Genomic DNA, 17,531 nt, shown 5'->3' with positions numbered 1-17,531 from the left:
ATTGCTGCTGCTACTACGACTGCTGCTGCTGCTACTACGACTGCTGCTACTATTGCTGCTGCTACTATTGCTGCTGCTACTATTGCTGCTGCTACTACTGCTGCTGCTACTACTGCTGCTGCTACTACTGCTGCTACTACTGCTGCTACGACTACTACTCCTCCTGCTGCTACTCCTGCTGCTACTGCTACTACAACTACTACATACTGAGAGTGGAGACAGACTTACCAGTGTGGTCAACTGTAGCATGGAGGGTCAGAAAGTCAATGGTTAGTTTTCTAACATACTAGGTTTCTTTCTCTCAAAGGGACCAGTGCCACAAAGTACTATATACTTCAATATAACTTCTTTGGACATATGCATGTAAGCAAAACACAGCCAAAGAAAAACACTAGCTAGGGCTCAGAACCCAAAACACAAATAGAATGGCATCACCATGAAGGCTCCTTTCAGCCTGGTCCCAGATCTGTTTGTGCTGTCTTGTTTGGCAGTGGCAATAACCATGGGAGTTGACCAGACAGCACAAACAAGTCTGGGACCCAGCTATATGTTGCTTTAGGACTGGGTCTTACTTGGATTGGGCTGCAACAAGACCTCTGTTTGCCTGAAGATCTTCTCAGTCCAGTTCTTGGTGCAGTCGGCCCGGGCGATCAGATTCTCCAAGTGGGTATCGAGCTCAGTCTTCTCCGCAGAGCCCAACTTCTCTTCTGTGAACTTGGAGACAAAAAGGAATAAATCATATTTTCTGACAAAAACATACACCTAAATAATGTAGGCGAAGACAGTATACGTTATGACTGGCAAAAAAACAACATTGTTCTGTAAGTCAGTGGCAGCTGGGCAAATTGTGACCAGCCGAAACGGTTCTGTCTGGCTCTGAAATGTTTCCGCCCATTTTGAGCAGCTTGTGACTGCTAAGGCCCTCTAAGCCTAACCTCTCGAACTACAACACAAAGCTAAGCTACAAAATGAACCCAAGCTCAACCACCACGTTGTGTCTGTGTGGGTGGAGGGAGGGAGGAGCGGAACAGACAGAGAGAGAACTGTGAGGATAGCAGAGCGCAGAAGCTCCCTGAGTGACTGCTCTATAATTGTGCAGCAGCCACACTGGTAGTCCATCCGGCATCACAAGATGTCTTGAGCTCCCTCATTCCACCTGGCATCACAAGACGTCTTGAGCTCCCTCATTATGACTCATGATTAACCAATCACTTGAAGACTTTCACTTCTGCTCCACTACAAAATGGCAACAAGAAGAAGAAGCCTATCATAAGGCTATAATAAAATGTACCTTTGCTTGAAATACCACCTTATCTGGCGTGAATATAACACCCAACCCATTTCATACGCAGTACATTGAAATACATGCCATATCTACTCCTAAAAAGTACTACAACCACATCCCTAATAATGTGCTGACAATATCAAGCCATTTCAAAATCTATATTTTTTGGGCTACTGGCTACTAAGTGCATAATGTGGTTTGCCATCAGCCACAGAGCTAGTCTCACAGCACAGTAGGACTACATCACACTTTCTTTCTATGAATTGGTGCGGTAAGGTTTATTTCTCACAGGGGGATTTTTGGCATGTGAAGACGGGAGCTGGAAATGGCATAAAAGGGCTGTTACAATGGCTGTCACTGGTAACCCAAATCCAAATCATCCAAACATAGGATAATGCTTCAGTGATTACCATTCTTACGGAATGGTAATATTTGGCCATATTTTCCTGTTTGGGGATCACATGTGGTCGTCAACAGAGGTGACTGGTGGGAGTGAAACATCTGTTTCCTCGAGTGACCCTGCACTTTAGGTTGAATCACAGTCACTGATTCGTGGAGAAAGCCTGCCCCTTGCATTTCACACAGTAAAAAGCTGATACTACTACTAGCCATCTAAAGTGAGCTCTAAAAGTATTGTGACAGTGACATATTGTTTTGGCTCTGTACTCCAGCACTTTGGATTTGAATGATACAATGACTATGAAGTACAGACTGTCAGCTTTAACTTGAGGGTTTTTTCATCCCTATCGTGCAAAACGTTTAGAAATTACAGCCCTTTTTGTACATAGTCCCTTCATTTCAGGGGACAAAAAGATTTGGGACCAATTCACTTATATGTGTATCAAAGTAGTCCAAAGTTTAGTATTTAGTCCCATATTCCTAGCATGCAATGATTACATCAAGCTTGTGACTGTACAAACTTGTTGGATGCATTTGCTGTTTGTTTTGGTTGTGTTTCAGATTATTTTGTGTCTAACAGAAATGAATGGTAAGTAATGTATTGTATTATTTTGGAGTCAATTTGATTGTAAATAAGAATATAACGTTTCTAAACACTTCTACATTAATGTGGATGCTACCATGATTATGGATAGTCCTGAGTGAATCATGGATAATGATAAGTGAGAAAGTTACAGAAGCAGAAATATCATACCACCATTACAATAACAGGGAGGGTATAATATTTAAGCAATGAGGCATGGGGGGGTGTGATATATGGCCAATATACCATGGCTAAGAGTACCTGGATACAGTTCTTAGCGTGGTATATTGGCCATATACCACAAACCTGAAGTGCCTTATTGCAATTATAAACTGGTTACCATTGTAATTAGAGCAGTAAAAATAAATATTCTCTCATACTCGTGGTATCACATGATGCTGTATTGTTCACTTGCTTTACCAAAACCTGTACAGTGTGGACTTGTTTGACCATTGAAAACCTACATTGCAGGCAATTCAATCCACTGGCAGTCATGTAAACCCTGTGAAAACATCCAATTCCTAGAAGCCAGTGAAACACTAAATTCCAAATAGGCCTGCTTTATACCACTCCAAGTTGAAAAAGTACTGAGAGTGGTAGCATACTAGTCCTGTTGTGGATAGGCCTAATGATAATATTTTTTAACATTTTTGTCATTTAAACACACATTTTTTTTAAAACTTTTTTATAATCTAACTCACAACCCTGGCACTGCAACAGCCATGCTCTACCAACTGAGCTACACAGTGGGATCGGTTTAATGGTAAATTGCACAGAAGGTCCAACTGAAATTTAACTTAACCCAACCCCTCGAAAAGACCCACATACACAGTGTACTAAACATTAAGAACACCTTCCTAATGTTGAGTTGCGCAGGCCCCCCCCTCCCTCATTTTGCCCCCAGAACAGCCTAAATTCTTCAGTGCATGGACTAAACAAGGTAATGTGCTGAAAACATTCCACACAGGGATGCTGGCACACACATGTTGAGCGTGAACAACGCTCAAGCTTTTAAAAAAAAATGTTTTTTAACCCGTCTCCTCCCCTTCATGTAGACAGATTGAAGAGGATTTAACAATTGACATCAATAAGGGATTATTGATTTCACATGGTCAGTCTATGTCATGGAAAGAGCAGGCATCCTTAATGTTTTGTCCACTCAGTGTATATGTACAGTGCATTCAGAAAGTATTCAGACACCTTGACTTTTCCACATTTTGTTACGTTACAGCCTTACTCTAAAACATATTAAATTGTTGCTTTTCCTCATCATTCTACACACAATACCCCAAAATGACAAAGCAAAAACATGTTTTTAGAAATTTGCCAAATGGTTTAAAAAAATATCAAATTTCCATAAGTATTCAGACCCTTTACTCAGTACTTTGTTGAAGCACCTTTGGCAGCGATTACAGCCTTGAGTATAATGCTACAAGCTTGGCACACCTGTATTTGGGGGAGTTTCTCCCATTCTTTTCTGCAGATCCTTTCAAGCTGTTGGATGGGGAGCGTCGCTGCACAGCTATTTTCAGGTCTCTCCAGAGATGTTTGATCGGGTTCAAGTCCGGGCTCTGGCTAGGCCACTCAAGGACATTCAGAGACCTGTCCCAAATCCACTCCTTCATTGTCTTGGCTGTGTGCTTAGGGTCTTTGTCCTGTTGGAAGGTGAACCGTTACCCCAGTCTGAGGTCCTGAGCGCTCTGGAGCAAGTTTTCATCAAGGATCTCTCTGTACTTTAATCCTTTTATCTTTCCCTTGATCCTGACTAGTCCCTGCCGCTGAAAAACATCTCCACAGCATAATGCCGCCCCCACACTTCACCATAGAGATGGTGCCAGGTTCTCCAGATGTGACACTTGGCATTCAGGCCAAAGAGTTCAATCTTGGTTTTATCAGATCAGAGAATCTTTTTTCTCATTGTCTTAGTCCTTTAGGTGCCAAAAGGCTTTTGGCAAACTCCAAGCGGCGGTCATGTGCCTTTTACTGAGGAGTGATTTCAGTCTCTACCATAAAAGGCCTGATTGGTGGAGTACTGCACAGATGGTTGACCTTCTGGAAGGTTCTCCCATCTCCGCAGAGGAACTCTGGAGCTTTATCAGAGTGACTATCAGGTTCTTGGTCACCCTTCTCCCCTCCGATTGCTCAGTTTGGCCAGGCGGCAAGCTCTAGGAAGAGTCTTGGTGGTTCCAAACTTCTCCATTTAAGAATGATGGAGGTCACTGTGTTCTTGGGGACCTTCAATGTTGCATAAATGTTTTGGTACCCTTCCCCAGATCTGTGCCTCGACACAATTCTGTCTCGGCACTCTACGGCCAATTCCTTCGACCTAATGGCTTGGTGTTTGCTCTGACATGCACTGTCAACTGTGGGACCTTATATAGACAGGTGTGTGTCTATTCAAATCATGTCCAATCAATTGAATTTACCACAGGTGGTTGGACTCCACAGGTGGTTGGCTGTTGTTGTGGGGGGGTTAAATGCCTTGGTCAAGGGCACAATTGCAGGCAATGGCATCTAGGATTTGATACCCTTCGGTCCCTGGATTCAATTTGGCAACCCTCCGGGCTCGCCTCTCTAATCGCTAAACTACTGTACTACTACTGCCGGATGACAGGGAAACAGGTCAATCCTATGATTAGAATAGGACCAATGACTGAGGAATAAGACATAGGCTGCTACACATACCATTATTAGTCCCAAACTCAATACAGCATAATACAACAAATGTCGCCTTTTTTCAGTGAGGACTGCAATGACAACCAGTAGCATGATGCATAGAAATGTATGGCAGACAGGTCTAGTAGCCTAGCCCTACAATTCTCTGACAGGAGTGTTAAGTAGCGGTTAGAGGAGTCGCCGCCCCGTATCCTGGTGACCGTCACATGCACCCCTCGGCGCTACGGTCGAAAACAGACATAAATAATGGAGAAGGGCTTAACCAGAATTATCGGCTTACAATGACGTTAACGGTGAGAAAAACCTAAACGAAAAACATTCCCTATTCTTAAATATTTCTGAAGTAACCGTTTATATTTGGTGTTTGCAGCGTTATATGAGAAAGACGACCCATTACAATCCGTTTCGAAATAAGATAATTACAGACTACGCACCTCGGTCAGAGCACGACAAAAACAATTATTCATGGGATTTCAAACAACACATTTACTAAATACCTGGACTGCACGAGTGAAGAAGACTCCTGCATCAGAAGTAAGCTTTTTGAGATTGAAATCCATCGTATCAGTGTGTGCACCGCTTATTCGGCTTGTTACTGTCCCCTGCAAAGGGAGTCTTGTCGCGCAGATGCGATGATGTAGTACACAAACGCACAGCCTGGTCTCAGACTAGATGTAACATAGTAAATGTAAATCCGGGATGATGCAGTACACAAACGCACAGCCTGTTCTCAAATTAGTATGATATGTTACGTTTGGTATGGTTACAGAAGACAGAAAGTTACTTAAGAAATCTTGAGTCTATTGACCGTGAATCTAACTGACATAATTTTAAAAATCCCCATCAAAATCCGTCAGTTTAAACTAGAGATATCAAGTTTTTTTTATTTGGGCTGCAGCTCAATCCATTGCATCCACTTATGTCGGCCTTCTGCATCTACTGTACGATGGGAGGTGGCTGAGCTACAGCGGTGTATGTCAGAACATGACACATCCCGCAAATCGGTCTTCTCACGAAAACGTCTGTAGCATCCTAGCGGTCAACAAATGACTCAATAACAAGATGGTGTTCTCCGTTTTATTCTACGACCCTCACAAGTGTCACAGAACTTGTTTGAAGGTAGCCCATACAAACAAATGGAAGTATGGAGGTACAGTAGTTTTGTACCAACAAAAATAAAGGGTTAAATATGTGTCCAAAAAATCCAGATAAAAAAATGTATATATATATTTCCTGGGCTTTCTTATATCTCCTAGATATAGACCTCTTTCTGTGTTTGCAAACATTGCCGCACGAGGGGGATGCATGCAAGTTGGTGGAAGAACACAGGGGAGTTCTTATAAAACGCCAGCAGAAAAAGCCTCTATTTACATGTTGCTCATGAGTGCATTTCACACTACTTTTGGATTATAATTGGATTTTAAGGCTCATATGAATGTTCTGCTTAATTTAATGTTTGTGTCATCATCGCAAATCAACTGCATTATACATAGAAAACACTTCAACTTCAACCAGTAAAATGTCTCTTTGGCTAGCTTTTGCTACATCTATGTCAATGAGTGTTAGCATTCTAGCTAACAACCGTTGCATCCAAAATAGTTATTTTGCAAAGATCACAACCAAATATAATCTTAGCGACTGTTCATGCAATAATCAGAACATCATTGTAAGCATATGAGAACACCAAAAAGTTATTTTATAATAAAACTTAAATCTAGGCTATGTTGAATGGGTGCAAATGGCAATGGCTTTCTTATTGCAGCCTAGAGTCTCGCCTAACGTCAGTGTCGTGTACTGGAAAGGGGTCTATAGGACAGAAACTTCAAAACCATATTCCTTATGATGATGTATTTTTTACTGTCTTTTTTGGCATTTATGAATGTATTATACAATGTGTTTCTATGGGCTATAGTAGTAAAGGCCAAATTCAATATTTTTATCAAATCATTTTGTAATTTTTGGGGCGGATATCTAAAGGGGTCATAAAATCTAAATCAAATAACTAAATGATACACAGTATGACCATCTTAAAACAATTCCCCCCCCCCCCCCCCCCCCAGCTGCTTAGACTTGGATTAAGGTACGGTAAGGTGGTTGGATGGGTGGGTGTCCATTCAACATGAATGTCTAGCTACCTATCTTGCGTTTTTGAATCTCATCGCGGACAACTTTAGTATTTTAGCTAATTAGCTACTTTAACCCTAACCTTAAGCCCTAACCTGTAACCTAGCTAACGTTAACCAGCTAGTTAACGTTAGCATTAGCCACCTAGCTAACACTAGCCACAACAAATTGGAATTCGTAACCATTGCTTGACTTGGGCCGGAGCTGTCCGGAGCGTCGTACCGGCATCTTAAATGTTTTGAGGTGCATGCCGGCTCCTCTATAAAACAAAGTAGCCTATTGCCGGCACAGGTTCACACACCGAGGCAAAAAAGGTTGACCAAAGCGGAATGAAGGTGGGATCTGCATTGAATAGCAATGGAGAGTGGGCATTCATTTCCTGATTCTGCTTTGTTCAAGTTTATTTGCCGCTAGTCTGTGAATCTATGCGTGACAGTAGGCTGTTCAAGATTGCACACATTGAAAATGTTCCAGCCTAAATGCGCATGATGCGCTGTTCCAAATGGTAAAATTAGGGTTTGTGAGGTCATGAAAAGTTATGGAAATTAGTTTAATGACTTTGTTCATGTAATTCATGATAATTTAAATATTACCAATCACTTAAAAATCTACGTCAGCCATTATCAGAATGATCCTTCAGTGCGTGTCTGCGTGTGTTGCGTGTGTGTCTGTAGGAGTGGGCCATTGCCAGAGGAGAGAGATCACTACATTTCAGCAGCAGGTATAAAATAATGACAGACAACAGACTAACTAGCAGTTATCTCGCTAGTTAGCTATAGCTAACTAGATACGTATTCATTTGATCCCTGATTCATTGAATGAGGGTATCATTTTATAAAGACAAAAGTATTTGGTTGTAATGTTGCAATATTTTACTGTATATCAAGAGTGGCAACCATCCTCCAGGGTAGCTACTTGGTATGCAGGCTTTTGTTCAAGCCCTGTACTAACCACATTTCTATTTTGTATTTATTAAGGATCCCCATTAGCTTGGGTTCCAGCAACATTAAGGCAGTTATATACATTTGAAAACATTACATGACATTACATTTTATAGCACTTTACCCAATACATTTAGTGTGTTCCCTCAGGCCACTACTCCACTATCACATATTTACAATACAGTCTTATCATGTGTATATGTGTCTGTGCCTGTGTGTGTGTGTGTGTCTCTTCACAGTCCCTGCTGTTCCATAAGGTGTATTTTTATCTATTTCTTAAATCTCTGATGGCATGTCTTGTGTGGTATGCATGGGTGTCTGAGCTGTGCTAATATTTTAAAAAGACACCTCTGTGCATTCAGCATGTCAACACTTCTTACAAAAACAAGTAGTGATGAAGTCAATCTCTCCTCCACTTTGAGCCATGGGAGATTTACATGCATATTATTAATGTTAGCTCTCCGTGTAAGGACCAGCAGTGCTGCCCTGTTCTGAGCCAATTGTAATTTTCTAAGGTCCTTCTTTGTGGCACCTGACCACAAGACTGAACAGTAGTCCAGGTGATACAAAACTAGAGCCTGTAGGACCTGTCTTGTTGATAGTGTTGTTAAAAAGGCAGAGTAGCGCTTTATTATGGACAGACTTCTCCCCATCTTAGCTACTGTAGTATCAACATGTTTTGACCATGACAGTTTACAATCCAGATTTACTCCAAGCAGTTTAGTCACCTCAACTTGCTCAATTTCCACATGATTTATTACAAGATTTAGTTGAGGTTTAGGATTTAGTGAATGATTAGTTGCAAATACAATGCTTTTAGTTTTTGAAATATTTAGGACTAACTTATTCCTTTCCACCCACTCTGAAACTAACTGCAGCTCTTTGTTATGCACTGCAGTGATTTCACTCGCTGTAGTAGCTGACGTGCATAGTGTTGAGTCATCCGCATACATAGACACATTGGCTTTACTCAAGGCCAGTGGCATGTCATTAGTGACATTTTTTTTTAAGTAAGGGGCCTAGACAGCTGCCCTGGGGAATTCCTGACTCTACCTGGATTATGTTGGAGAGGATTCCATTAAAAAACGCTCTCTGTGTTCTGTTAGACAGGTAACTCTTTATCCACAATATAGCAGGGGGTGTAAAGCCATAACACATTTTTCCATCAGTAGACAATGATCGATAATGTCAAAAGCCGCACTTAGGTCTAACAAAACAACTCCCACAGTCTTTTTGTCATAATTTTTTCTCATCAGTCATCAGACAATCATCAGTCATTCTGTGTAAATGTCATGATTGTTGAATGTCCTTTCCTATAAGTGTGCTGACAGTATGTTGTCATTTTGTTTACAGTAAAATAGTATTGTATTTGGTCAAACACATTATTTTCCAAAAGTTTACTAAGGGATGGTAACAGGCTGATTGGTTGGCTATTTGAGCCAGTAAAAGGGGCTTTATTATTCTTGGGTAGCGGAACTGTTTTTGCTTCCCTCCAGGCCTGAGGGCACTTTCTAGTAGGCTTAGATTGATTATGGCAAATAGGAGTGGCAATATCATCTGCTATTATCCTCAGTAATTTTCCATCCAAGTTGTCAGACTCTGGTGGCTTGTCATTGTTGATAGACCAAAAAAATATTCACTTCTTCCACACTCACTTTGCGGAATTCAAAATTACAATGCTTGTCTTTCATAATTTGATCAGTTATTCTTGGATGTGTAATATCAGCATTTGTTGCTGGCATGTAATGCCTGATTGCTACTCTTGCCAATGAAAAAAAATCATTAAAGTAATTGGCCATATCAGTAGGTTTTGTGATGAATGAGCCATCTAATTTAAAAGTTTCCCTTTTGCCCAAAAAATTCATTTAACATGCTCCAAAGCCTTTTAATATAATTCTTTGTCATTTATCTTTGTTTCATAGTGTAGTTTCTTCTTCGTTTTATTCAGTTTAGTCACTTTTTCTCAATTTGCAGTACATTTGTGCAGCCGGACTTATTTGCCATTCCTTTTGCCTCATCCCTCTCAAACATACCATTTTTCAATTCCACATCAATCCAAGGGAATGTAACAGTTTTTACAGTAATTTTCTTAATGGGTGAATGCTTATTAGTAACTGGAATAAGCCATTTCATAAATGTGGCAAGTGCAGTGTCTGGTTGCTCCTCATAGTCCCCGCGATATGCACATTTTCAGGGAAGTCAGGAACCAATATACACAGTCAGTTAGGACAGCAAAGGCTAGCTTTTTCAAACTGAAATTTGCATCCTGCAGCACTAATTCCAAAAAGTTTTGGGACTCTGTAAAGTCAATGGAGAATAAGAGCACCTCCTCCCAGCTGCCCACTGCACTGAGACTAGGAAACAATGTCACCACTGATAAATCCACAATAATCAAGAATTTCAATAAGCATTTCTCTACGGCTGGCCATGCTTTCCACCTGGCTACCCCAACCCCGGCCAACAGCTCTGCACCACCTGCAGCAACTAGCCCAAGCCCTCCCTGCTTCTCCTTCACCCAAATCCAGACAGCTGATGTTTTGAAAGAGCTGCAAATTCTGGATCCCTTCAAATTAGCTGGGCTAGACAATCTGGACCATCTCTTCCTAAAATGATCTGCCGCCATTGTTGCAACCCCTATTACTAGTCTGTTCAATCTCTCTTTCGTATCGTCTGAGATTCCTCCCCTTCTTCACTCTAGACCCAAACTGTTACAGACCTATAACCATCCGGCCCTGCCTTTCTAAAGTCTTCGAAAGCCAAGTGAACAAACAGATCACCGACCATTTAGAATCCCATTTAGAATCTTCGCTATGCAATCCAGTTTCCGAGCTGGTCATGGGAGCACCTCAGCCACGCTCAAGGTCCTAAACAATATCATAACCACCAGAGACAACACTGTGCAGCAGTATTCATCGACCTGGCCAAGGCTTTTGACTCTGTCAATCACCACATTCTTATCGGCAGACTCAACAGCCTTAGTTTCTCTAATGACTGCCTCGCTTGGTTCACCAACTACTTCTCAGATAGAGTTCAGTGTGTCAAATCAGAGGGCCTGTTGTCCAGACATCTGGCAGTCTCTATGGGGGTGCCACAGGGTTAAATTCTCGGGCCGACTCTTTTCTCTTTTTTTTTATTTTTTTCTGTATATGTCAATGATGTCACTCTTGATTCTTTGATCCACCTCTACGCAGATGACACCATTCTGTATACATCTGGCCTTTCTTTGGAAACTGTTAACAAATCTCCAAACGAGCTTCAACGCCATACAACTCTCCTTCTGTGGCCTCCAACTGCTCTTAAATGCAAGTAAAACTAAATGCATGCTCTTCAACCAATCGCTGCCCGCACCCACCCGCCCGTTCATTATCTCTACTCTGGACGGTTCTGACTTGTGGACAACTAGAATATGAAGGACAGAATATGTGGACAACTACAAATACCTAGGTGTCTGGTTAGACTGTAAACTCTCCTTCCAGACTCACATTAAGCATCTCCAATCCAAAATTAAATCTAGAATCGGCTTCCTATTTCACAGCAAAGCATCCTTCACCAATGCTGCCAAACATATCCTCGTAAAACGGACTATCCTACCGATCCTTGACTTCGGCAATGTCAAAATAGCCTCCAACACTCTACTCAGCAAACTGGATGCAGTCTATCACAGTACCATCCGTTTTGTCACCAAAGTCCCATATACTACCCATCACTGCGACCTGTATGCTCTCGTTGGCTGGTCCTCGCTACTTATTTGTCGCCAAACCCACTGGCTCCAGGTCATCTATAAGTCTTTGCTAGGTAAAGCTCCGCCTTATCTCAGCTCACTAGTCACCATAGCAACACCCACCCATAGCATGCGCTCCAGCAGGTATATTTCATTGGTCATCCCCAAAGCCAACACTTCCTTTGGCCGCCTTTCCTTCCAGTTCTCTGCTGCCAATGACTGGAACGAACTGCAAAAATCACTGAAGTTGGAGACTTATATTTCCCTCACTAACTTTAAGCTTCAGCTGTCAGAGCAGCTTACCGATCGCTGCAGCTGTACCAACCACCTACCTACCTCATCCCCATATTTGTTTTTGTTTTTCTGCTCTTTTGCACACCAGTATTTCTACTTGCACATCCTCTTCTGCTCATATATCACTCCAGTGTTAATTGCTAAATTGTAATTACTTCGCCACTATGGCCTATTTATTGCCTTACCTACTTACTTCATTTGCACACACTGTATACTGCTTTTTCTATTGTGTTATTGACTGTACGTTTGTTTTTCCCATATGTAACTCTGTGTTGCTGTTTTTGTCGCACTGCTTTGCTTTATCTTGGCCAGGTAACAGTTGTAAATGAGAACTTGTTCTCAACTGGCCTACCTGGTTAAATAAAGGTGAAATATTTATTTTTACTTTTAATTACACATAACAGGCCAACAAACATTCTTTACATCAACAACATAGGAATCACTACAAAAATGATTGTATACACAATATTAGGCCCAGCCCTTGGAACTTTGATTTTCCTAGATATGGCTACTACATTTTGATCACTACATCTGTTGGATTTGGATACTGATTAAAAGCACATTTCTGCAGCATTAGTAAAGATGTGATCAATACATGTTGATGATTTAATTCCTGTGCTGTTTGTAACTACCCTGGTAGGTTGACTGATAACCTGAACCAGGTTGCAGGCACTAGTTACAGTTTGAAGCTTTTTCTTGAGTGGGCAGCTTGATAAAAGCCAGTCAATATTTAAATCACACAGAAAATATACCTCTCTGTTGATATCACAAACATTTTCAAGCATTTCACACGTGATCCACATTGTAGCCTAAACATCCGTGCTCAACAGGACCTTGATAAGCAGACTTGGATGTTTCAGGGCTGGATCAAAAGCCAAGCCTGCAGACCTAGGTGCTTTCTAGATGGAGGGTTGACAACATGTGACTAACAGTGCAGTTCTACTTTGTGGAGGGTTAAGTGCCTTGATCAAGGGCACAACAGCATTAGATGGTTTGCCTACATTGGATCAGACACAGCAGCCTTCCAGTGTCAATAATGCTTAATTCTTCATGTAGGCTATAATACTAGCCATGAAAATTTGGTTAAAATACATGGAGAAGTCATGGAAAATGTGTATGAACACTTAACAGTGAATAATCAGAGGTCTCTATGGTATTGTGTCATTTGTGAATTTTGGTGAAAATACTTAGATGAAGACAGCTCCTGGATGAAGACAACTCCTGCACTTCTTTCATCCCATGTCAAGCACTCTTTCATCCCAAGTTTCATACGTTTTGCAGATATTGTACGAATTGCAATTTGTAACATATTGTACGAAATGGATGATGGACATGCACAAATGAATACATACCATACGAAACCTGACATTTCATGCTATTTGTAGTGTCCCGGATTTACATTTACTATGTTACATGTACTGCTGAGTCCGTGTTGAAACTCAGGACAAGGCACTACATCCATTGGCTATGTTGTCCGAAATCCTCTACCTGCTTAGCCTTAAAGGAGTCCACCACCAATTTCCACCTCCCACACTTCTGCAAGAAGACACGAACGATTCCATCCACCGGTCCATCATCCATTTACATATTAGCCTACAGTCAGGTCACTACAATATGCAGATACAGATTGCACCTTCAATCCATTTTTGAGTTTTGAGTAGGTCTACACATCACCTATTGATGATCAATCGGCCTATAATGAATTGATACAATTATTCAATGCCATGTAAAAATGGTTAATAATGATTTTTTAATGCCAAAACCCCTGTTGCAGCAACCTCATTAACAGGTTCAGACTTCTTGCCATAACGGTTAAGATGGGGCGGCAGGGTAGCCTAGTGGTTAGAGTGTTGGACTAGTAACCAGAAGGTTGCAAGTTCAAACCCCTGAGCTGACAAGGTACAAATCTGTTGTTCTGCCCCTGAACAGTCATTGAAAATAAGAATTTGTTCTTAACTGACTTGCCTAGTTAAATAAAGGTCAAATAAATAAAATAAAAAACCTGGAGTCGTGTCCCGGTCGGGACTACCCTGCTAATTTGTTACATTGGTGTCAGAAGTGAAACGGCAGCCGTGAGGCCATCAGAGAGGCGTGTACAGGTGACGGACTTCGCATATAGAATAAAATATAGTGCAGTATCTGTCATAAATTTGGCTTATAAAGGAACATTGATTGATACATACTGTATCTGTTTTGCAGAATATACTCTCTGAATTGGGCTATTACTTTTCTATTAGCCTAGTGTCATATCTGATGTGCTTCTGGGTCTGCGTTATTTGCTTTTTGGGGTATTAGGCTGAGTCGTAAAGCACTTTGTGACAACCGTTAATGTAAAAAGAGCTTTGTAAAATAAATGTGATCGTTTGACTATCAGAATACCACACCTGAAGTTACCCCTGGATTGGTATTCTAATCTATACTATTATATTTGAGTTCAGAAATACAAACATTCCCTCTGTAGGCCTAACCATCGCCCTTCTAAAGGTTCTCTGGTGTTGCAACGACTGCAGCCGCGGCCCGCTAGCTGGCTAGAGCATATCGGACTGTTAGCTTAAGAGACCCATCGGACAAATTCTTTGGCCACCATACCTATTTTGCCAATTGGCCTGGACCCTTTTACCACACGGAGCCCTGCTGATCCATCATGACTGGTCTACCGACGTAACAGCACGAGGGGGCTACAACTGACTTCTTCCGTTGCAACGTCCCTCTAAGGCCCTTCTGCTAGCTTGCTAGCCCTGTAGCTGCCTGAATCGCTGTGTCTCCAGTCTGCCAAGCCACTCACTGGACCCCTATGATCACTCGGCTACGCATGCCTCTCCCTAATGTCAATATGCCTTGTCCATCGCTGTTTTGGTTAATAATTATTGCCTTATTTCACTGTAAATACTCCTTAGTTAACCCTTTAGTTCCACCTCCCACACATGCGGTGACCTCAACTGGTTTAAATGATGTTCCTAGAGACAATATCTCTCTCATCTGCATCTGACTCCTCACTCATTGCACTCACCCGTCGTTACAAATCTAAGCTTGATTGCCTCAATCTCACACAAATTATCAATGAACCCACCAGGTACAACCCCAAATCCGTAAACACGGGCACCCTCATAGATATCATCCTAACCACCCCTCATTACTGTCAAATACTCCCTAAAACACTTCAGCGAGCAGGCCTTTCTATTCGACCAGGTATCATGGAAGGATATTGACCTCATTCCGTCAGTAGAGGATGCCTGGTTATTCTTTAAAAGTGCTTTCCTCACCATCTTAAATAAGCATGCCCCATTCAAAAAATTTAGAACCAGGAACAGATATAGCCCTTGAACAGCACAAAACCATCCTGTGGCGTACTGCACTAGCATCGAATAGCCCCCGCAATATGCAACTTTTCAGGGAAGTTAGGAACCAATATACCCCATGGTATATACCCTGGTCAACCGCCCTGCTTCCCTGTCATTTACAAAATAGTCTCCAACACTCTACTCAGCAAATTGGATGCAGTCTATCACAGTGCCATCCATCCACCAAAGCCCCATATACTACCCACCACTGCGACCTGTATGCTCTCGTTGGCTGGCCCTCGCTTCATATTCGTCGCAAAACCCACTGGCTCCAGGTCATCTATAAGTATTTGCTAGGTAAACCCACGCCTTATCTCAGCTCACTGGTCACCATAGCAGCAACCACACGTAGCACGCGCTCCAGCAGGTATATTTCACTGGTCACCCCCATAGCCAATTCCTCCTTTGGCTGCCTTTCCTTCCAGTTCTCTGCTGCCAATGACTGGAACAAACTGCAAAAATCACTGAAGCTGGAGACATATCTCCCTCACTAGCTTTAAGCACCAACTGTCAGAGCAGCTCACCGATCACTGCACCTGTACATAGCCCATCTGTAAATAGCCCATCCAACTACCTCATCCCCATACTGTTATTTATTTTATTTTGCACCCCAGTATATCTACATGCACACTCATCTTCTGCACATATATCACTCCAGTGTTTAATTGCTATATTGTAATTATTTAGCCACTATGGCCTATTCATTGCCTTACCTCCCTTATTTGCACACACTGTATATAGACTTTTTCTATTGTATTATTGACTGTGTGTTTGATATTCCATGTGTAACTCTGTGTTGTTGTTTGTGTCGCACTGCTTGCTTTAACCTTGGCCAGGTAGCAGTTGTAAATGAGAACATGTTCTCAACTAGCCTACCTGGTTAAATAAAGGTGAAAAAATAAAAATAAAAAAGAGCAGTGGTTCCCAACTAGGGACTTGAGGGGGTACTTCAGGTGTACTCCGGGCAGAGCAACATTCAGTTGGTGGTACAGTAAGCAAAAAAGGTTGGGAACCACTGAACTACCTTTAGAGAGAGGGTACCTTCAGAGAGTTAGATACAAGTCCGTAAGCAAATAAGCAAAGTTCACACACACCTTAACTCAAAAGTTATCTATGCATTGAGCAAAGGTTTCAGCACACGGCTATTATAGACAGAAGGCACAAACATGACTTTACCAGGGGTCAACAAGTTGAGCCAGGAGAGAGTATAGATGGTGGATTAGAGTTAGCCATCCACACCGTTACGAAGTAGCTTACATTAGTGAATATGTTGTAAAAATGACCACATAACTTAGTTCTCAAATATAGGGTATTTTATTTCCCCAACTTTGTGTGGATATTTTTTATGCTACATCTTACATTCAAATAGGATGTAAAGTCAATTCTATTCATGAATAGAATATTTTCTAACAGCAAGACTAAGTCTTTAGCCTACATTTCACCATAAAAACTGGGCAGTGTGAGTAATATCCCTTCTGATAGTTCAATTTGTGTATTTTCAACTTCCCTACGGTGTTACCTAGGGTGTCCAGGTTCTTCCTTAGGTAAGTCAAAAATAAGATACAATTTCCAGAAGTGAAGTTTCCCTTTAAAAAAACGTGTTGGTCATCATAAGAACCAGGCAGTCTTATAAAGGTTGTGTTTCCCTGTTCAGACATTGCATGCATCAACCAATGGTTGCGTGCCCGTCATCGACTGTGCAGTCGGGCACCAGATTGCTATGACATATGATGTGGTTAGCTGATATGTAAAATATTTATCCAGGCATTGTAAGATCTGACATGCGTCAGCAATGTCTGAGCAGGGGAACAGAACCTTGATGACTACCGTTTGTCATCACTTTTAAACGTTAACCCTTTATACTGACCTTGCCATGACAGCACAAAGAATACAAAAAAGAAAAATATATATATATATATATATAAATATATATATATATATACACAGTGCCTTGCGAAAGTATTCGGCCCCCTTGAACTTTGCGACCTTTTGCCACATTTCAGGCTTCAAACATAAAGATATAAAACTGTATTTTTTTGTGAAGAATCAACAACAAGTGGGACACAATCATGAAGTGGAACGACATTTATTTGATATTTCAAACTTTTTTAACAAACAAAAACTGAAAAATTGGGCGTGCAAAATGATTCTGCCCCCTTAAGTTAAT

The 17,531-nt window shown here is 41.4% G+C and overlaps 1 protein-coding gene across 15 annotated transcripts in view; it reads right to left on the bottom strand.

Moving 5' to 3' along the window:
- The window catches only part of sh3glb2b (SH3-domain GRB2-like endophilin B2b), a 52,973-nt gene extending 47,377 nt beyond the window's left edge, over window positions 1-5,596 (bottom strand). For 9 of the 15 annotated variants that reach the window (XM_021601826.2, XM_021601829.2, XM_021601831.2 and 6 more), the window contains exons 1-3: window positions 5,441-5,596; window positions 573-714; window positions 229-240 (exon numbers count right to left, since the gene is read on the bottom strand). In XM_021601826.2, coding sequence (XP_021457501.2) covers window positions 229-240; window positions 573-714; window positions 5,441-5,503 — 217 coding nt within the window. In that variant the 5' untranslated portion in view covers window positions 5,504-5,596. The remainder of the gene's footprint in view (window positions 1-228; window positions 241-572; window positions 715-5,440) is intronic. The other 6 variants (XM_021601828.2, XM_021601830.2, XM_021601833.2 and 3 more) reach the window with 1 other exon arrangement.
- Window positions 5,597-17,531: the final 11,935 nt, after the last annotated feature.

Source organism: Oncorhynchus mykiss, chromosome 5 (genome assembly GCF_013265735.2).
Source record: "Oncorhynchus mykiss isolate Arlee chromosome 5, USDA_OmykA_1.1, whole genome shotgun sequence".
Classification (NCBI taxonomy): domain Eukaryota; kingdom Metazoa; phylum Chordata; class Actinopteri; order Salmoniformes; family Salmonidae; genus Oncorhynchus; species Oncorhynchus mykiss.
The sequence above is the reverse complement of the archived record's forward strand: the minus strand, read 5'-3'. Positions and strand labels throughout refer to the sequence as shown.